The sequence below is a fragment of the Gracilinanus agilis genome, chromosome 5 (assembly GCF_016433145.1).
Source record: "Gracilinanus agilis isolate LMUSP501 chromosome 5, AgileGrace, whole genome shotgun sequence".
NCBI classification, from domain to species: domain Eukaryota; kingdom Metazoa; phylum Chordata; class Mammalia; order Didelphimorphia; family Didelphidae; genus Gracilinanus; species Gracilinanus agilis.
The window spans coordinates 215,676,264-215,697,533 of record NC_058134.1 but is presented as its reverse complement, the minus strand read 5'-3'; the positions used below and the strand labels follow the sequence as shown (position 1 = coordinate 215,697,533).

The 21,270-nt window shown below is 52.8% G+C and overlaps 1 protein-coding gene across 1 annotated transcript; it reads right to left on the bottom strand.

Annotated features, from left to right (window-relative positions):
* Positions 1 to 200: 200 nt before the first annotated feature.
* Positions 201 to 19,986, bottom strand: PDGFB (platelet derived growth factor subunit B). Its single transcript, XM_044679112.1, has 7 exons — positions 19,961 to 19,986; positions 11,000 to 11,259; positions 7,429 to 7,518; positions 6,553 to 6,758; positions 4,990 to 5,122; positions 2,571 to 2,726; positions 201 to 1,683 (listed from the first exon to the last, which is right to left on the bottom strand). Exons 1-6 carry the CDS (start codon positions 19,984 to 19,986, stop codon positions 2,602 to 2,604), a joined length of 840 nt encoding a protein of 279 aa, XP_044535047.1. The 3' UTR covers positions 201 to 1,683; positions 2,571 to 2,601.
* Positions 19,987 to 21,270: the final 1,284 nt, after the last annotated feature.

The window sequence follows — 21,270 nt, the reverse complement described above, 5'->3', positions numbered from 1 at the left end:
AATAAAGTGACTTATCCAAGCTTTCACAGCTTAGATTCAAATCCAGAACTCTCCTTTAGGGACTACAAGTCAAGAGGACTAGCTTGGGGGCCCAGAGCAAAGGGCTACTTGGGGAAGGCAGCCAGCAGTCCACTGACGAAGGGATGGTGGGAGAGAGGGAAGAGAAAACTTCTTATACAAAGGTGACAGAGACCAAACAAGTGGGTTCATTTGCTTTTGTTTCATATGGTTTTTTTTTACAACTTTAAATACAGAATATAAATTAATTTTACATTTAAAAAATAAAAGAAAAGCCAAAAAAAAATAATCACCAACTTTACAAACTGAAGGAAGCGGATTTCAGAGTAGGGAAAAGGGCTGCAGAAAGTGGGAAGGGAAGCCTGGGGACCCCTGAACGAGCCACCCCAACCCATTCCTTCCCCCAAGAAAACCAGAAAGCTGACCCTGGGAGAAGCCAGAGGGCTGGTTTCCAAGTCTCAGAAGCCTCTGGGAATGGCAAGTGAGATCCTTTTTGGTTTTCTTCTCTCCCCAGGTGCCCTTCCCCAAAGGAGGCCCAAGTAGGTAGAGCCAAGAATGCTCTGGGACGGACTGTACTTAAGAGTTGGAAGAAACCTTAGAGATCATCTAGTCCAACCCCTTCATTTTACAGATGGGGAAACTGAGGCCTGGAGAGGGAAAGGATTTGCCTAAGGGCACAGGGTTGGGATGAGGTTGGGGGTGGATATGTTAATGGCAGAAGCCAGAAACAGACCCAAATGTGGATCCATCAGACTCTAGCCTCCATCACACCATACATCTGGGTTCCCCTTCTTTAAGGAGCCTGAGCCTCCCACTCATGCCCCCTGGGCATGCCTGAGCCAGGGCTCTGGTGGGGGCTGAGCTTAGTGTAGGAAAATGAAGGCAGGGAGAGGGAAGAAGGGAGGAAAGGAGGAGGGGAGGGTGAGTGATGAAAGACAGGACAAGGAAATGACCAGACTGGGTCCCGCTTCCCTCAACAGGACAGTCTCCAGCCCACCTGAGACGGTGCTCTGAGGAGCAGGAGGTGAGCCCCCATTGGCACTATTGGCCACGGGCTGCTCTCCCACGGCAAAACCCGCTTCAGAAGAAATTATGTGCATAAAAAGTGAAATAACCGAGCAGGGGATGGGCAGGACATGGGGAGTGATGGCCTCGTCCAGCTCCGTGCTCCTCGCGCACTGGCCAGGTTCCGAGAAGTCTTGCCTGAAGCCCACACACACAGTCCAGGACCCTCGAGATGACACTCGGGCTCGGGGCCCAAGTCCTTGGGGGCCAAATCTGGCTTGGTGGTCCGATGCTTGCAGGCCCCCACTGGGGGTGTCCCATCTGTCACCCAGGCCAGGCCTCCGGGAGGAAAGCGAGAGGGATGGAAGGAGAGGCCCCTCTCACCGAAGGTGTCCTCCGCTTCTCCCTTTCCTCCCCACCAGGACCTTCACTGCCAGTGGGGAGGGTGGGGGTCGGGGTACAGGGCCTTTGCCGGGCCCCAGGAGCTACTGGACGCGAAGGGTGCGAGCCGGGGTGCCGCTGAGCTGGGAGGGACAGGAGATCCACTGCAGGGCCGTGGGGCGGGGGAAGCACCATTTGCCATCCGAGACGGACGGACAAGAACAATATTCTCACTCCAAGAACCCCATGGGGGCAATACGAGAAATACATTAAATAAACCTGGAAACCAAACAGAGAGAGGAACATGGCGGTCAGAGATCCCAGAGCTGAGGAGCCTTCCGTTGTGCGGTATATACATTTTGACTATTATACTCCCTCTATGACCGAAGGCAAGTCCCTTCCTTTCCTTAGCCTCATTTCCACCATCTGAGCAATAGAGGAAAGAGTCAAACAAAAGGACGATGGAGATTCCTTTTTATTTTTTAAACCTTATCTTCTGCCTTAGAAACAACACTGTGTGCCAGTTCCAAGGCAGAAGAGCAGTAAGAACTTGGCAATAGAGGTTAAGTGACTTGCCCAGGGTCATGTAGCTGGGAAGTAAGGTCCCCTCTTACATTAGATCAACAAGCCTATCATTTATGATCCCCTGAGCCACATCAGCCTTCTGGGACAAAGCTCAGAGTGAGTGCAAGAGTCAGGGGGCACACAGGTCCCTGAGGCATTCCAGAGGAAGCTGGGGGGGGCTGGCACTCCTGAAAAAGCCAGGAAGAAGAGCTGGAGGGGTGAGGGACCAGGGACCAAGGAGGGGGTGTCTTGTAAAACAAAGTGTCTGGGACATTATATAACAATTTCCCTTTTGGTGACATTGCAGGGATTACAGAGGGGAATAGGGCTGGCTGGAGATAGGACCTTTTGACCATTATTGTGTGGTTAATCCATCCTTCTCACATTAGAGAAAACAGAGGTTCCACAGAAGGGGAAGTGAGTGGCCCAAAGTCACACAGGGAGTTCATGGCAGGGTTGGGATTTGAATCTGAGCCTCTGACTCCACATTCATCACTCCTTCCACTTTACCATCTGCTTTAGTCAGGGATTATCCCAAGGAAGAGTCACCAGGGTCAGGTGCAGAAGAAAACCTAGGGATTGGGGGTTTTCTCACTCATTACCTGCCCATCATGCTCTCCCTGGAGGGTGCCCCTATGCGCCGAGGCTCTCCTTCAGGGCCGTCTTGTCATGGGTGTGCTTGAACTTTCGGTGCTTCCCTTTGGGCGGCCGCCGTATCCGCACCCTCCGCACTGTCACCTTGTTTGGGATGGGTCCACCTGTTCAGGAGACAAGAGAAAAAACCTGCCATTCTACTCAGGTCAAAAGGAGCGAGGAAGTAACTCTACACACTCTAGACAAGCAAGAATCAGAAATAATTGATAAATCAATTCCCAAAACAAATTCTAATATAGGAAAGTATTTTTCATATGACAAGAATTTCTGGGAAAACTGAATGACAATTTGGCAGAAATTAGGGTTAGACCAGTATCTTACACCCTGCATCATAATAAACTCAAAAAAGGGCCATGACCTGAATTTTAAAGGTCAGATTGGGTATCTTTCATAACCGAAGTTGGAAGGGAAAAAAAATGTAAAGTAAACATGGGTGGGGGCAGCTTGGTGGCTCAGAGGATAAAGAGGTAGGCCTGGAGATGAGAGATCTTGGTTTCACTGGCCTCAGACACTTCCAAGCTATGTGACCTTGGGCAAGTCACTTAACCCTCATTGCCCAGCCTTTACTTCATATTGATTCTAAGATGAAGGGTAAGGGCTTTAAAAATGAATAAAAATAAAAATAAACATGAGGATAGAGATTACAAAAGATAAAATGGCTATTTTAAATTATGTAGATTTGATAAGCTTTTGCATGAATAAAATTAATTCAACTAGGCCAAGAAGGAAAGTTGATTCAAAAGAAATCTTTCTATAACTTTGATATAGAAGATATTTAGTCAATTAATGGAAATATACAAGGACAAAAGCCATTCCCCAAAAGATAAATGGTCAAAGGATGTGAACAAACAATTCTCAAAAGAACTGCAAATTATGAAAAACTACATGTTTCAAATCACTAATAAATAAGACAAATGCAAATGAAAACAACACTAAAGGTTTCACCTCAAAGCCAGCACACTGGCAAAGATGATAAAAGCGGAGAATGGGGAATGTTGGTGGGAGCAGGGAAGTGCGACTGAGGAAAGTCTGAAACTATCTTTGTTGGCAGAGTTGAGACTTGGGGTTGGTTAACCATTCGGAAAAGCAATTTCAAAGTCTTTGAAGAAAAGAGTCCCAAATGCCCATAACTCTTCGATCCAAAGACACCTCCTGCTGCTAGGTATATATCCCAAAGAGGTCAGTGACAAAAAGAAAGCTCCACGGACACCAAGAGTGCCGGCAGCCCTTTTTGTGGTAGCAAAGAATTGGAAACCAAGCAAATGCCCATCCCGATGAATGAATATAACAGTCTGGATGATTACCCTTAAGAAACATTTAATAGGAAGCCTCCAGAGAAGCACAGGGAGACTTACGTGAACATCAAGTCAGCAGAACCAGAAAAATTCTACACATAAACATACACTGGCAAGAGTGTACGAAAGAAAAACCAGCACCAATGAGACTGAATGCTATGGAACTATAATGAGAAAACATCCTTCTTTGCTGAAGTAGAAGAGTCTGGGTGCGGAATACTATAGATGTGAGATTTCTCAATAAGCCAGTTTTGTTGGGTTTTTTCCCCCTTAAACCTTTACCCTCTGCCTTTGTACCAATTCTAAGACCTATGATTGGTAAGGGCTAGGCAACTGGGGCTGACTTGCTCAGGGTCACACAGCGAGGAAGTGTCTGAGGTCACATTTGAACCCAGGTCCTTCTGACTCCAGGCCTGGCACTCTTTATCTATTGTGCTCCCTAGCTGCCCCATTTTTTAAAAAATTCTTTGTTATCCAGGATGCTGTCTGAAAAAGAGGCATACACTGTATGTAGGTGATGTAAAAATAAAAAATGTCAAATTTATTTTAAGAAACTTCAACACACACCACACACACACAAAATGTGGTGTCTTTCCAGACTAAAAGGTGTCCCTGTTGAAGAGAGGGCAGTGGAGATGGCCTGATCAGCTCCTTTCTTCATTTCATTCAATTCCATAAATATTTCCAAGACATCTATAGCATATGCTAGGTGTTATGTTAAGATGATGGGGCTGCACGCATGAAAAAGAACCAGGGACAACTTGGTGACTCAGTGGATAGAGAGCCCGGATGAGAGATCCTGGATTCAAATCTGACCACAGACACTAGCTATGTGACCCTGGGCAAATCACTTAATTCCCATTGCTTAGCCCTTACTGCCCTTCAGCCTTGGAACAAGAGTGATTCCAAGATGGAAGGTGAGGGAAGAGAGGGAGGAAGGAAAAGAGGAAGGAATAAAATTAAAAGGAAGAAGGAAGGAAGAAAGGAAGGAGGGAGGGGAGGAAAGGAAGGAAAACTTGTTGGGGAGCCCTTCTGCCACCATCTTGACCTCTGCAGGGAAAAAGCTCAGTACCTCTGTGTCCCTGGGGGCTCCCAGAGCTCCGAGGAGCTGCTATGGTTTCACACTTGCAGGCCAAGTGGTCCTCCAAGGTCACTGTTGCCTTCTTAAAGGTTGGCTTCTTCCGTACAATTTCAATCTTCCTGACCTGAAGGAGATGGATGGAAATAAGAACAGAGCGGAGCAGACTTTTGACCATTTCTGCCTTCCTCAGAGCCTAATCTCTCCCCTCTCTTTATTCTTTCCGTCTACCTAGACTTGCCCAGCAGCCCCAGCAACCCCCCCCCCAAGATGAGAAAAAGGCATTTCCATCTCTGAGGGGCTCAAACAGAGATGGTGGGCATCCGCGCTCCTGCGATCCCTAAAGTGCTAGCCAAGCTCACAGGGGTTGACTGTGGGGGTGACGGATGGGACAGGTGGCTGTCTGGGAGGAAGTGAGGGGGGGAGTTTGGTCAGCTGTCAAGTGTCTGTTTCCAGCTGACTGGAGAGGAAATCCATCGGGGAGAAGGGAATGGATGTTCCAGGGAACACTCCAGCTGGTGAGGACGTCCAGTTGGGTGAGGATGATGCAGGGACACTGGGGTAAGGGTGCAGGGGGCAGGGGCTGCTCAAAGCGTCACCGACACCCACCGAGTTCCCTTTTAGCAAGGAAAGGGAGCAGCTTGGGGAAGTCTGGAGGTGGTAGGAGCCAGGAAAATCAAGGAGGAAGACAAAGAGGAAGAGGATAGAATCCCCAGCTTCCTTCACAGTTCGAGCTGTGGGGAAGCCTCTCCCGGTGGCTAGGGCTCCCCCAAATTATTTTATATTGACTTTCTGTATACATGTTCTTCTCCACCAAGAGAATGGAAACTCCCTGAGGACTAGGACTAGGGTGACATTTTAGTGGATAGAGAGCCAGGCCTAGAGATAGATCATGAATTCAAATCTGGCCTGAGCCACTTTCTCCCCACGTGATTCTGGCCAAGCCAGCTGTTTAAGCCCTTAGCACTCTTCTGCCTCGGAGCCAATAGGCGGGATCGATTCTAAGACAAAAATGCTTACTGAATGGATGGATGGATGGATCATTAATATTGATAGAGCCTCGTCTGGTTTACAACATGCTGAGTGAGCATTTGACCTTGGTGAGGGGATAGCAATTTCTCCTGTTCCTTTCCCTTCTCGGGACAATAACAGAAGCTAATGTTGATATAATCACTCGGCGGCTAAGTGTCTGAGGGCGGATTTGAACCCCAAGCCGCCCAGCTGCCCTGATAGCCCCCCTCCTTGGAATTCCCAATGATCATGGGATTTGGAGAGAGGACCTTGGGATCGAAGTCTCCTAGTTTACTTTATTCATTTATTTTTAATCCCTTACTTTTGGCAAGGGCTAAGCAAACAGAGTTAAGTGACTTGCCCAGGACCACACAGCTAGGAAGTATCTGAGGGCATATTTGAACCCAGGATCGCCAGTCTCTGGCTCTCTCTCTACTGTGCCCCCTCATTGAGAATCTGTCCCGGCGCTCCCGTGTTTCTTTGTGCAGGCCCTCTCCTCCCAGAGAAGGAGCGGCGCCTCGCCGGAGCCCCGCCATGGGCACGCACCTGTACGTGGCGCAGCTGCACCTGGGTGGGGCGGCACTGGACATTGCGGTTGTTGCAGCAGCCGGAACAGCGCTGCACCTCCACGCAGGGCGGCCACACCAGGAAGTTGGCGTTGGTGCGGTCGATGAGGCGCCGGGAGATCTCAAACACCTCCGTCCGCGTCTTGCACTCGGCGATCATGGCTGGCTCGGCCGCGGTCACTGCGGCTAGGGGACAGGAACGAGGGCTGTGATACAGGGTCCTCCTGGGTCTCCAAGAAGACCCTCACTTCATAGAGGAGGAAGCTCCCACCCAGATGAGGAAAGTGACTTGTCCAGGGAGATACAGCTCAGTCCTGGAGGTCCGAGACCACCTCAATCCAAGCTAACTTATTCTTGCCGTCCTGCGGCATAGTGGAAAGGCTGGCAGCAGCACCCAAGGCCTCAGGGAGAGCCTAACGGCATTGTGAGCTTAAAGGTCATTTAGTCCAAACGCTTCATCATACAGATGGGGAAACTGAGGCACACGGAGACCCTCTGCCTAGCTGGCATCGCCCAGCTTTCGAAAGTAGAGGAGAATTAGGACCCAGGTCTTCCTGACTGTCTCTCAAAGCCCCCATTCCCCAAAGGCCTCTCTGGATGAGGTCACTGGATCAGATTTCTAAAGGAGGGTCAGTATGCCCAACCCCTTCATTTTTCTTTAAGAGATGAGAAGAGGGAGGGCCGGGAAACGAGGGACCCAGTGGAGGTCCCCAAACGAGTGAGCGGCCGAGCTTGGGTTCAAACCCAGGTCTTTTGACTCCCCAGGAAGGAATGGAATGCCTTCTGTCTCGACCAAGCTTTGGGGAGTCAGCGCACCATTTGGGGTGCTTCCAGGAGACCACCATTTCCTTCTTACCTACGTTCCTCCTTTCCCGGGACAGGACCACGGGCTCACTCGGGAAATGTGCCCGAGTCAGGTTCAGGTCCACTTCTGCCACATCTTCCTCTGCAAGAGAAGAACCATTCAGATACTCTGGCGCCCCAGAAACGAGAGAGCCAGAATGAGAGCCAGGGGGCCGCTGGGCTTAAGGGTGGGAGGAGGAGGAGGAGGTCCTAGAACCTCGCTCCTCTCTTTCCCTTGTTTCACCGCACGGGTGGTGCCCTCAGGGAGGACGGATGCCTTGTGGGAGCAGAGAGCACCGCCGTGTGGGCATGGTCCCGAGTGGCTACCAACGAGCCGCTTCCCCCTCCCCGGCCTCGGCCTCCTTGTGTGCCAAATGGAAGCGTTGGACGGGATGGCTTCCGAGGTCCCTTCCAGCTCTGGAGCTAGCTAGGGTCCTCTTCTGTCCGACATGAGTCCTATCCCTGCATGGGAGTATGGGAGGGTGAGGGCAGAGGGAGTCTTGGGAGGAAACATGAGAGGGGGTGGAGGCAGCGGAGGCTGGGGCTACAGGCTTGGTAGAGTCGAGCCTTCTTCCCCTGGGGCTGCCAACCCCACCCTCTGTTAGAGTCACATTTTTGGCCAGAACCCATAGAAATGGAGTTAAAAATAGCCCTTCCCCTCTGCTACTGTAAGTGAAACCTCCGGTCCCGCAGGCCAGGCTGGTGCAAGGACCCTGAGCAGTCTGTTGTTTCCAGTGCCCCCAGCCACCCCTGCTTTCCCACAGGAAGTGCTGAATGGAGAAATTCCCAGAATCCCCAGGGGGGAGCCCAAGGTGGGGGGGGGGGGGGGGGAATGGCGGTGTTTGGAGGGAGATTTCTCCCAGCAGAGGGCCTTCCCAGCAAGGCCTGGCCTGGGCATCAGTGATGAGGGCTGGGAAGGCTCTACGGCTACCCTAAAAGAAGAACAGGTGGGCTCAGGAGGTCAACTCGGGCTCAATCAGCCGCCCAGGGGGCCAGAACCCCAACAGGGGACACCCGCCTTCCTCTGTGCTTTAGAACCAATGAAGCACCTTCCACAGGACCGCTCCCATGGAATGAGAGGGCCGCTGCTCCCCAGGACCTGGGCGTCTGGCCTCCAAGCCCCCTGCCTTCCCGAGACTGGGAGGAGGAGGGAACCGACAGGTTCCAGCCATGGGCCACCCGCTCACTTCTGTGGTGGCTAGGCGTGGAAGTTCAGTGGGACTTCATGTGCTAAATCCCAGCTCCTGCTCTGAATGGAGAGCCTCTTATTCTTAAAAGAGTCCCGAAGAATTCTTGGAATCTCTCCTTCCCTTTAAAATCCACTTGTCACCTCCAAGAAGCCTTTCCTGATCTCCGCCAAGCTGAGTGAACCCCAGAAACTACGACTCCAACCTTCTTCTTTTCTCTTTTAAGTCCTTACTTTCTGTCTTAGAATCAATACTGTATATTGGTTCCAAGGTCGAAGAGTGAAGAACTAGGCAGTGCGAGTTAAATGTCTTACCCAGGTTCACATAGCTAGGAAATGTCTTGAGTCAAGATTTGAATCCAGGACTCTGCCTCTCCAGGCCTGGCTCTCTGTACCCTGAGTCATCTACGGGCCTCCAGACCCTCTTCTCTTTAACGATAAGGACACAGTAAGGCTACCTAACTTGTCTCGTGTCACCTGAGGTCTAAGCATCAGAGACATGATTTGAACTCAAGACTTTTAAGTGACAAGTTCACCATAGAACAGAAGCTCCCTGAGGGCAGACACTATTTTATTTTTTTGCTCTTTGTCTCTCCAGTGCCTGGCTCAGAACTTCAAAAATAAAAACAGCTCACATGATTATACACAGCGCTTACAGACACTGGGTGAAATGCAGCATAATGACCTCATTTTATCTTCACAACAACCTTGGGAAGTAGTCTTATTATCCCCATTTTACAGATGATCCTTATCAAGGGGGGCTCCAAGGATTAGGGGCTGGAAGGAACTTCACACACACACTAGCCAAACCATTCACTTCTCATTTCTCAGAGAAGGGACATACGTGGGCAGATCATGCGAGAGGCAGGACCCAAAATCCAGGTCACCCAATTCCTCTTACAATGTCACACTCCCCTGGAGGTGATCTGGGTTCAAAAGCCGCGCAGATGCTTAGTATTTGGTGGCAATAAGCAAGCCATCCCTCTCCTCTGGGCCTCATTTGAACCTCTGGTAAAGGAGGGAGCCGGGTTGCCCAAACCAGACACCCTCCAAGGTCTGATCCTGGGCTTCCTGACTCACTCCCACACCTTCCCAGCTCTCCTTTCCCTCCTCCTCCGGCCATGTGTCTCTGCTCAGAGCCCCAGCTAGCCGGGTCCCTTGAGGCTAAGAGCAGAGCTCCCTCCTCTAGCTGGCCGGCCAGGCGGCTCTCTCAGGGGAATCCGGTTTAGAAAATGTCTTGCCGGATTCATTTCCGTCCTCCTAATTAGTCCCAAGACAGTGTCTGTCTGTCTGTCCCCACCCTGCTGTCTCCTTTCATTTTTCCGCTCCCTTCTTTGGAATTTCACTGGGGTTGGGGGGGGGTGGTGGAGAGAGGTGGGAGGAGAGGGATGGATGGAGCGGAAGGAAAGATGCCTTTAGAGAAACGAAGTCAATTAGGAAAAAAAATATGGTTGCCTTGAGACAAATGTGCCCTTGCGGATCGGGCTGCCCCTCTTAGCCAGAGGGTGGGCGGGTGGGCAGCGGGAAGGCCGGGAGGCGGTTGGCGATGGAGGAGGTCTTGATAACAGGAGGATGGCTAAATTTGGAGGCTGCCCCATTGTGTGACCAGGGCTGGAAGGGCACGGGGCTGAGGGTGGGCTGCAGGAGGCCGCCGTTGGGTGGGGAGCCCCTGTCTCCTCTCAACAATAGGGGAACACAGCTGGTGCCCCCTCCCGCTCTCCCTCCTCCTCCCCAGAGCGGGCCAGTTTGAAAGGGAGCGAGAATGCCTTTGAGAGGACGCCAGTGGACCGACTGGTAGAGGGAACAAAGGGAGGAAATTCTGTTCCCCCATAGATAGTGTCTCGGCAAGGATCACAAGGCCACAAACAGACAAAACCCTAGAGAGGAGAGCTGGGGGAGGGGATGGGCAGGGGGGGTTAGAATAGAATGGAATTTGCCCTGAAGACCGAGTTTATAAATATATTCCTGCCCCAGCCCGCTGGCCCTGGCACGTGTGTGCCAGGGAGCACGTGCCTGAGATTTGGGCTCTGGCTGGGGCAGGGTAACTCTCAGGCTTAGCCAGGTGTCCCTGAGAGACCTCGGAGAAGGGGCGAGGGGCCAGCTAAGATGGGGAGACTTTCCCAGAGAAGCCATCCTTTCCCTCACCTCTGGAGCACGGACTTGCCCAGGGTCACCCAGCTAGGAAGTGTCTGAGGCCAGATTGGAACCCAGGACTTCCCATCTCTAGGTCTGGCTCTCCATCCCGAGCCTCCCAGCCCAGCTGCCTCCTCGTGTGGATGATGGGATGACTGGCTTCCAGGTCCAGCAGCCCTGCCACCCCGAGCCAGGCGCTCTGGTCCCCAGCGGGAGGTGGGGAGGGGAGAGGAAGCGTCGGGATGCTCAGGCAGATTGGCTTTACCTACGGAGTCTATCCGAAGCAGGTGCTGGAGGTCACTGATGGAGCGGAGCGAGGGCTGACTGAGCAGCTCATAGATCTCCTCAGGAATGGGGTCCCCCTGCCAGGCAAAGACACAAAGCAGAAGAGGTGAGCTAGGGAGCAGGACGGGCACCGCCCTCCCTCCTCCCCCCGAGGAGACGTGATGTGGGGCACCAGGGGAACCGGAGACCTGGCAGAACCAGCAGGGAGGACGAAGGAAGGCGAAGGCAAAGACAGACACACTCAGGGAAATGGCTCAGCTCTGGCGGGGAGGCACCGTAGAAAGGATGCTGAAGGCTCTGCCACTTACCGGTGGTGAGACCCTGATGAAGAAGTCACTTCCTTGGGCCTCAGTTTCCCCATTTGTAAAATTGGCAGAGATGACATTTAAGGTCCCTGCCAGATCTGGAAGTATCAGCCTGCCAGCTGCTCCCGAGCCCTATCCTAATGACCCCGGGCCCGGGGCCGGAAGGGACCTGTTCTTCACCTCTACATACTGAAATTCTTCTCTTCCTTCGAGGCTCTGCTCAAGAATTCAGGAAGCCCTCCCTGATTCCAATCTTCTCCCTCACCTAGACCTCTCCTTTGGCCCAGGGGCAGAAGGTTTTCTCTTTGGTTGTTTATCTTAATATTTTTTTTGAACCTTTGCCTTCAGTCTTAGGCAGAAGCGTGGTAAGGGCTAGGCAATGAGGGTTAAATGACTGAGCCACCCAGCTGCCCCCTAGGATGGTAGTGGAGAGGACATCTAGTCCATCAGGAGTAAGGAAAACGAGGGTCTCTGCTGTACAAGATGCATCTCCGCCACTAGACCCTTAGCCCCGGGAGGACCCGCTATGCCATTCCCAGGGAAGAAGGGCCCATTGAGCTCCATCACTTCAGTTTACAGAGAAGAACACTAAGAGCCAGGGAGAAGTGACTTGTCCAGGGTCACACAGATAATTGGTGGCAGCAGGACTCTTTGAACATAGGCCCTCCTCACCAAACCCCTTCATTTCCCACTGAAGCTCAAAAGTCTCCCATGTTTTTCACTATTGTTTCCCCATCACTCAATACATGCTTTGCATGCAGTAGGTTGTTTCCTTTAAAATCTTATCTTTTGGGGGCAGCTGGGTAGCTCAGTGGATTGAGAGCCAGGCCTAGAGACGGGAGGTCCTAGGTTCAAATCTGGCCTCAGACACTTCCCAGCTGTGTGACCCTGGGCAAGTCACTTGACCCCCATTGCCTACCCTTACCACTCTTACCACCAGTCAATACACAGAAGTTAAGGGTTTAAAATTAAAAAAAAAAAAAATCTTATCTTTTGTCTTAGAATCACTACTATGTACTGGTTCCAAGGCAGAAGAGCAGTAAAGGGTAGGCAATGGGGGTTACCCAGCTAGGCCCAGGGTCACCCAGCTAGGATGTGTCAGAGGCCAGATTTGAACCTAGGACCTCCCAGTCTCTGGGCCTGGCTCTCAGACCTTAAATATTTGCCATTGAGAGCCAGGCCCAGAGATAGGAAGTCCTGGGTTCAGACCTGGTCTCAGATACTTTCTACCTGGCGGAGTGACCCTGGGTAAGTCACTTAACCCCTACTGCCTTGCCCTGACCACTCTTCTGCCTTGGAACCAGTCCAAGGTCCTGATTCTAAGGCAGAAAGTAAGGGTTTAAAAAAAGAAAGAAAATGCAGGCAGCCAGCCTCTTCCTTTTCCCAGGTACCCAAGCCTGAAATCCTCCCATGCCCTGTGTCCGGCCAAGACTATTTTCAGAGCGCTGCTCTGGCCTCTCCCCAGAAGCACATGAAACTGAATAAGGGGGTGAACCGTTCCCCACCCATGGCCCAGTTTCCTCCAGGGAAGCCGTCCACGCTACAACATCGCTTCGCCAGTATCCGAAGGGCCACATGACATCCCGGGCCATAATCGCATGGGGTTCAGGTTTCACAAGCCACAGCGGGGTGGGGGCGGCCCCCCAGATCCCACCCGGGTGGGGGGAGGGGAGGCAGGCCAAAGGGAGGGCTGGCTGCACTAGAGCAGCTTCCAGAGCAGAGCAAAGGAGGTGAGAGGGACGGACGGCGCGGCTCTTTGAGCTGCCTGATTAATTAGACTGCTGGGAAAAGATGATGGCAGGCGGGCGGCCCGACCCCCCCAGGCTCCTCTGAAGGGCTCCTCGATGCTAACTGAAGGAGCCTAGGGAGGGGCGCCTTCTCTGCAAATATTTCCTCCATTAGGAAGGTCCTTTTCCATGGAAGGCGCCTCCACTTCACTGGGGCCCAAGCAGAGTGGTGGGCATCCCTCCAGGGCTCACTCAGACCTTTCATTAAAGCCATACCCAGGAGGCAGCTGGATGGAGAGCCAGGTCCTGGGTTCCAATCTGGCCTCAGATACTTCCTAGCTGTGTGGCCCTGGGCAAGTCACCGCCTAGCCCTTATCACTCTTCTGCCTTGGAACCAACATACAGCATTGATTCTAAGACAGAAGTTAAGGGTTTTAAAAAGCCATATTTTAGCCAAAAGACCTTACATTTTTTAAAACATTTATTAATATTTATATTTTAGAAAAGTTAACATGGTTACATGATTATGCTCTTACTCTCCCCTTCACCCCCCGACTTCCCCCCCCCGCATAGCCGATGCACATTTCCACTGGTTTTAACATGTGTCATTAACATACATTTTTAAAAAATTCTTACTTAGTAACAACTCCAAGCCATGAGAGGACAAGGGCTAGGCAGTGGAGGTTAAGTGACTTGCCCAGGGTCACACAGCAAGAAAGTGTGTGAAATTTGAACTGCATTCTATAGATAATAGTTCTGTAAGGGATCTCAGAGGTGATTTGGTCCAACCCTTTCCTTTTTTTTTTTTTTTTTTAAACCCTTAACTTCTGTGTATTGGCTCATAGGTGGAAGAATGGTAAGGGTGGGCAATGGGGGTCAATGACTTGCCCAGGGTCACACAGCTGGGAAGTGTCTGAGGCCGGATTTGAACCTAGGACCTCCTGTCTCTAGGCCTGACTCTCAATCCACTGAGCTACCCAGCTGCCCCCCCAACCCTCTCCTTTTACCAATGAAGTACCTCCCACAAGGTCCCATGGAAAGGCAGCATCAGGGGCAAAATCCAAACCCCTCTCTGCTGACTCCAGAGCCAGGGCTCTTTGCACCGTACCCTGGTGCCTCCCTCACTGTAAGAGCTGCCATTTCCCTGGCCTTTTCCAGAGCTCTGCATCTGCCATCTGCCTCAGTCCTTCTAACAAGCCTGTGAGGAGGCTGGCGGGTGGTCCGAGCATTCCTGCCTAGCCATGGTCACCTAGCCAGTAACACCCAGGTCTCTCCAGACTCCAAAATCGAATGCTCTTTCCCAGATTTCCCAGCCCCCAACCTCAAAGGGCTCAAGGCAGTGGGTCAATGAGGGCTTGCTGGAAAGGTCTCTTATCTCCTTCTACCAATAAGAACACTGAGGCCCAGGGAAGGGACTGGCCCAAGGTCATAGCACCAGGTTTCCCTGCACCTGGCTGGGGCCAAGCCCAAGGCCTTTCCTTTCTGTCTTCCCACCCCCAGCGACTCAGGACCAGCCTCCCCACACAGTAGACACAGAGTAAATGTTGACTGACCCAAAGTTTGGTTCCTGATGTTTAGTTAAGGCTAGAGGGAGGAGCTGTTTTCCCATGACTTGGTCCTAGAAACACGGGCTGCGGTGGGGGTAGGGAAGGGAGCCAGGGCAAAGGCTAGGGCTCTGGGAACTTGAGGGCCTGAGGAGGCAGGAACTCAGCCAGGCCTTGGATTCTCAGCTGAGTTACAAAGCAGGGTCTGAGGGAAGGGACACTCTTCTGCAGGGGATGCTGAGGGCTGTCCACTCTGCCAAGGCCTGCTGCCAAGTTACTACTTGTCCCCTGGACGGGCACCTGGCAGCAGGACTGTGGGGCATGAGAGGAGGGGGACCAGCGGGGTCCTAGCCCTAACCATGTGGCAGCAGGTACAGGATAAGGCACTTCCCATTCACGGGCATTGTCAGTGAGAGGATTGTAGGCAAGGCACCTTTCTAGGTCACACTAGCGGTGGTCTCTTCTGCAGCCCCCTAGAAACACCTTGTCTCACCTCCTTAGATTTCAGGGGCGACATCCTCCAGAGCTTGGGTGCTCTTTTGCTCCCTTTGTATCTCCAGTGCTTAGCACAGTGCCTGGCACGCAGCAGGTCTTTAATGAATGCTTGCTGACTAGATGGGTCTTTTGAAATCCCTTCCAACTCTGATGTTCCCTGTGCTAAGGCCTCTCCAGCTCTGCCATTCCCTGTTCTAAGGCTTTTGCATGTTCTAATCTCTGACCTGAATTCCCCAAGCCTGATCACTTCCTCTAAACTCCTGGACTTCTTCAGGCCTGTCCCCCTGTCTGTCCAGCTGCTGCTCCTACCAGCTCTCACTTGTGGACCACTTTAAGGTTTTACAAACACTCTCCATAGACCATCCCCCTTACAATTTTAAGAGACAAGAGCTATTATTGTCCCCATTTTAGAGATGAGAAAAATGAGCACACACTGCTTGCTAATAAGTTTCTGAAGCAGATTTTGAACTTGAGTCTTTCCGATGCTAAATTTAGCCTTCTCTCCCCAGCTAGTGCCATCCGGGCTATTAAGTTAGCCCTTGGAGTATGTTACCTTCTACTACATGCTCTCTGAACTATCCCTTTGGTGGCGTTTCACACAGAAAGGATCTCTGGAGCTCAGGAGTTCTGGGCTACTGGCAGGTTTAAATCATTCAGAGGCTGCAAACTAGCTCAGGTGGGAGGAAATGAAGCAAGTCAAAGCTTCCTTGATGCTTAGCAGTGGGGGCAGCCAGGGAGTGGCCACTGTGCTTCTGAAGCCTGGCCAAGACAGGGAAACCCAGTCTGGGGAAAAAATAAAAAAAGAAGGACAATGGAGAACCTCCTTTGTAAATGTAAAATCTGTTGATGGATGATCACCACTGAGACAGCCAAGGAGTGTGACACGATGGCCAAAGCCCAGTGGATCTTGAGTCCTAATTAGAGGCTGAAGGAAAAGTCCAGAACAAGTGTTGAGCCTGACCAGACCATAAAAGGAGGACTGGGGTTAGTTCTGCTGCCTACCTTTTAGAAAGGATGTTGATGAGCTGGCCTCCGGGATGAGGAAGAGAGTCATATGACCGATGCTACCAAGGAAGGATCAGTTGAAGGAAGTAGGAAAGCTATAGCTTAAAGAAGGGAAGGACTTTGAACCCTCATCAAGTGAAGGCTAAGGGACCATCCATGGGGCATGGTGTGGCGGTGTGGCAGCTCTGAGATTCAAGGAGGCTGATAAGGATGGGGATAACCAGGGAGGTGAGAGCTGATGCTGCAGAGCTGACCTCCCCAGGTGTCAGATGTTGCCCATGTGCTCCCCAAGCAGGGTTCCTTCTGCTGTTGAAGGCCTCCAGTGGGAGGCAGCCCTGGGTTGCCAGAATGGCATTATCCCAAGCCAGAGGGCACTGACAGCTCCCTTCTGGGCTCTGGAAGGGGAGAGGCAGAGCCCCTGGACTATAGGGAAGGTGATTGGGAGTTAGATAGGGGCCATCTAGCCTGAACCCCTCTTCCTTACAGGGGAGGAAACCAGAAAAGGGGAAAGAAGGGACTTGCTCAGGGCCATTCAGGCTAGACTGCCTCGACTTCTACATGAAGTCATCCACTGAAAGCAGGAAAATCCATGGACATCCTTTAATCCAACCTCATCTTATAGATGAGAAAACTAAGGCACAGAGTGAGGGAAAAAAAGGTCTAGATTATCAATGCCAGAATTGGGATTTGAACCCAGACCCTCTAATTCCAAATCCTGTCTTCTTTCCACTGTACTACTTTGCCTTCCCAGAGCACTCTGGGGATCAGGGACTAGTTTGTTCTGCTTGGCTTGGCTGGGCTGGGCTTGGGAGGGGGAAGATGGCAGGAGCCCAGGTTTCCTGAGAGCAGCTGGTGATTTGACTAACACTGTTAGCACAGCTGGGATGAAGAGCACCCTCCCTCTCCAGAAAGAGAAGAGAGGGGTGGCACTTGGGGCTGGGTCCAGGGTGCCAATCCCTGATGTTATCACACTGTTCTACCTGCTCCCAGGCCTGGGGTAGTGGCCAGGGTAGGGGCAGGGGTGGAGCAGGCGGGCAGGCAGGTACACAGGCAGGTACCTGAGGCCCAGCCAGTCACCTGGGCCAAACTAAACAGCTCTCTCCTCCCTGGAAGATGACAAGAGAGGCCACATGGATCAGGGCAGGGTAATTACCTCCCTCAGAAACAGATCCGCCCCATCAAAGCGGCCTGATCCCCCACCCAGCTGCCGGGCACCAGGAGCCAAAGCCACACACACTGTGGCTGCTTCTCCCTCCATCCCTCTGGCATCAGAGCTGGGTGGGACAGCCTGTGGCTCTCCCCCATCCAAGCTTGTCATGTCAAGTCACCAAGGGCACCGCCTACTGGGAAAGAGAGGGGAAATCCCTCATCTCCCTCCAGAATCGGTTCAGGACACTTGGCCTGGGGCTCCTCTGCCCAAACACATCCTTCCTTTCCCTTTAGTGGCCTGGGAAAATGTTGCTTGACCCCATTAGGCTGTAAGCTCCTTGAGGAGTCAGTCCCTTACATTCTGTCTTAGTAACAGAAGGACAAAGAGGGTAAGAGACTTGCCTAGAGTCCCAAAGCTAGGAAGTGTCTGAGGTCAGATTTGAAACCAGGACCTCTCATCCCTAGGCCTGGCTCCTATCCACTGTGCTGACTAGCTGCCCCTGTATTTTTGTTAATCCTAGTTTTCCTCCCTCCTTGCCTAAAGCCTGGCAAACATCTTTCAAGCACCTGTTGTTTTCCAGATTGCACTAGGCCCAGAAGGGATGCAAAAATAAACTTGCATGCACACAGAAGGTGTTTAATAAATGCTTGTGGAATGGAATCACAGCCCAAAAAGGCAACCCTCCTTTCCTTCTCAGTTCTAGATCCTGTGTAGTCTTCTCAGATAGCAACACAGAACAATTGCAAAGACTCCCAACTGGAAATCACCCCAGTTCCTATTTACTCCGAGTGTGGAGTTGGGGTACAGCATAGTCAAGGCCTTCCCTCTCTGGGCCTTATTTTCCTCACCAATGAAACGGCAGGAGAACCTCCAAGGTTCTCAGGCATCTCTGGGACAACCAACCACCCAAGAAACTGGGCCTGGGTGATCCCTTTCTAACCCTTCCACCACTCTCCAGGCTCCTGTTGCTGCCACCTTCCTGCCTCTCTGATGCCTCCTCTGGCTGCCAGGAGCAGGTCCCCACTCTCTTCCCACCAAGAAGCTGGGGGACCCATGATTCCAGCTGGCATAGAACTCCCAGGGATGGGGTGATGTTCTCCTCTCAGGGCAGATCTCTCAATCCAGGAGAACTCAACCAAGGACCTCCTCCTTCTTTATCACTGACCAACAGTCAAGAAAACCAAGAAAAAACTCATGGATGCAATTTTAGGCTTTGTTAAGAGAAATAACACATCCAAGGCACATCCTGGGCAAACGGTATTTGGAATATTGATTGCGGTTACTTCTGGGCACTCCCTTAGGAGGACACTCTGAAAGAGGGGATGCTGATGGCCATGCCATAGAGGGATCTGTTGGAAGAACTAAGGAGATTTCATCTGAATAAGAGAAGATTGGAAGTGAGGTTAGGGTAAGGAGAAGGAACACTTGACGACTGACCAACAGATTGTCAAGTGGGGAAGGATCCGTTTTGTTCTGCTGGCCCCAGAGGAGGCCAGGAGCAATTCGTGGAAGAATGAAGTCTGGAAAGACTTTCCAGCCACCCCTAAGAGGGAAGGGTGCCCCCCTGAAGATCCTCAAGCCTTCTTGTGGGATGTGGGAGGGCCCCTGCTCTGGGTTTCTGTGACCCAAAAGGGTGCTTAAGAGCAAGTCACATGAGGGCTGTAGTCATGCTCCCAAGTGCTGGCATCAGCTGATGACAAGACACACCACACTCAAGATTCCCTGAGCACTTCCTTCCCCTCCCTGCCCTCGGTTTCTCCTACCTGCTTCCTACAGGGCTGGCTGCAGGATGGCTCAAAAGACATCTTACAGAGAAAGATGCCCCCCTCCCATAACACCTGGGGGCACCATAAAGACAGAAGCCAAAAATCCCCAATCCTAGGTTTGCCAGCTGACTATGGATGGGGTGACCCTGAGCCTGTTTCCACCTCTGGAGAGCTGACAAGAGTGCTGGCATGAAGAAGGCAAGTTCTAGAGTGCCATCCAAGTGGGCATTCCACAGGGGTGTGGGCATGGACAGTCTAGTTCTGCCCCAGGGATTAGGATATGGGAGAGCGGCTCAGAACAGAGAGAGAACTGGGAAAAGCCCAGTCAGAGTATCAAATGGCCCTTCAGACTTCCCAACCCAGAGATGAGCTCATTTTAAAAATAAAAAGCAGAACCAGGGGCAAAGGCAGGGCCCATGTGCAAGCCAGCCAGCTCCTAGGAACCCTGGGTCTTCTCGGCCCATGATCCTTCTAGGGAGGAAAACTAAACCACACAAAATCACAGAATGTCAGCACTCTTGAAATCATTTGGGACATCCCCTTCTTTTAGAGAAGTGGCAAGCTGGAGGAGCAGTGAGGCAGTGATTTACCCAAGGTCACCCTGCTCCAAGTGGCAGGCCCAGGGAAATGGACCCAGGGCTGCTGACCAGGGTGGTGTTCTTTTCAGCATCCTGGCCATCCTTTAGATGCCATTTAGTCCAAATTTCTCATTTTGCAGATAAAGAAACTGAGGCTCAGGGAGGTTAGGAGGCATTGCTAATATTTCTAAGAGGAAGTGAACCCAAGCCTTACTGACTTGCCCGGCCCCTGCACTGCCATCACCAAGCTGAGTGGAAGGGTTCCTGACCCCTTGTTAAGATTCTCCCACAACACTGCAGTGATAATAATAGTAATAGTGACTGTTTGGTAGCTCATGGTCAGAAACCATCAACTAAACATCTCTACTGACTCGAGAGTCCAGCAGGGCTCCGCCATGATGCCTCTTCATCCCCATTAGCGAATCGAGGAAAAGTGGACTCAGAAAGAGAGCTGCTGCCTGGCTCAGGGTCACAGAGCTGGGGAATAAGAATCCTGGAGTCTCCAGACTCCCAAGCCCAGTGCTGAGGTTCAAGCGCCCCCCAGGCAGGGCCAGGAGGGAGGATGAAGGAGGGGAAAACTGCAGAAGGACCCTCCCCTTCCCTGGAAAGCAGGGCAGACAGTGAGTGGTGATGGAGAAGGCCGAAGCTCTGGGTTGCCCTCAGTACCAGGTGGCCCGGGCTGGGACCACCTGTTGGGTGCCGAAGCTGCCTAGGTCGCTGCAGAGACTGCCCTAGCCCAAGGCGGGTGGATGAGGTGGGGCCGCGTGCCGGTTCTGGAGATGCGGGGGCCGCAAAGAGCCGGGGCACACAGCACTGCAGCAGCAGTCACGGGCGAGGGGATGGGGGTTGGGGGGAAGCACGACGGCGTGCGTGGCCAGGCCCAGGATCCACCTGGCACGCTTAGGGTGAGTGAGAGGGTGGGGGGGGGCGTCCCTGGCACCAGCTGCCGGGCCTCTTCCGCCAGCTAGCTGCGGGTCAGACCGCGCCCGGGGGTGGGGATGTGAAAGAAGGGAAGGGGGCCCTCCTGCTGCTGCCGCCCCGGTGCTGCCCAGGGTGGGGCTCCGGGAGGAACTGGGAGAACAAAAGGAGACGGCGGCGGCTGCGGCTACTCCGAGGTCCAAGCTGCGTAGGCTGGCGGCTGCCGGACCTCCCGTCCCCGCCTCCGCCCCCAAGGCCCTCTCCCACGCCCCGCCCCGCCCCCCCGCGGCCAGCGCCCCCTCCCCACCCCGCGGCGCAGCCGCCCCCTCCTCCGTGCCATGCGGCAGGAGCGCGCAGCATTGGTGCGGGCTTCTGCGGGAGCCCGAGGCCCGGGAGTCGGCGTGCGCGCCCCGCTCCCCTCCTGGGCTCCTCGCGCCCGTCCGCCCCGCCCCTTTCCCACCTGGATTCTCCAACGACCGGCCAAGACTCTACAGCGTTTAGAGGAAAAAAAGTAATCCGACCTGATTTGCTTTCTCCGCCGACGTTCCGGTAGCCCGCCTCCCCTGCGGCTAAATATTGGCCACGGCCCGCGCGCGCTCCCCGCTGCGGGGCTCTGACCCCGCGGGCCGGCAGGCTGCAGGCAGCGAGGCTCAGGTACAGGCCAGGCCTCCGCCGCACTCTCGCCTCCGCCTGGGGTGGGAGGCGGGGGCCAGTCTGAATGCCTCGGAGATAGACGCGCCCCCTCCTCCGCCGCTGTCCTCCC

Coding starts and splice junctions, on each gene's coding strand:
- PDGFB (XM_044679112.1), bottom strand. CDS start 19,986: ATGGCGGAGCCCTGCTGGACTCTCGA. Junction 7,519..10,999: donor GCTTCGGATAGACTCCGTAG/GTAAAGCCAATC, acceptor CTTCTCTTGCAG/AGGAAGATGTGGCAGAAGTG. Junction 2,727..4,989: donor GAGCCCCCAGGGACACAGAG/GTACTGAGCTTT, acceptor TCTCCTGAACAG/GTGGACCCATCCCAAACAAG.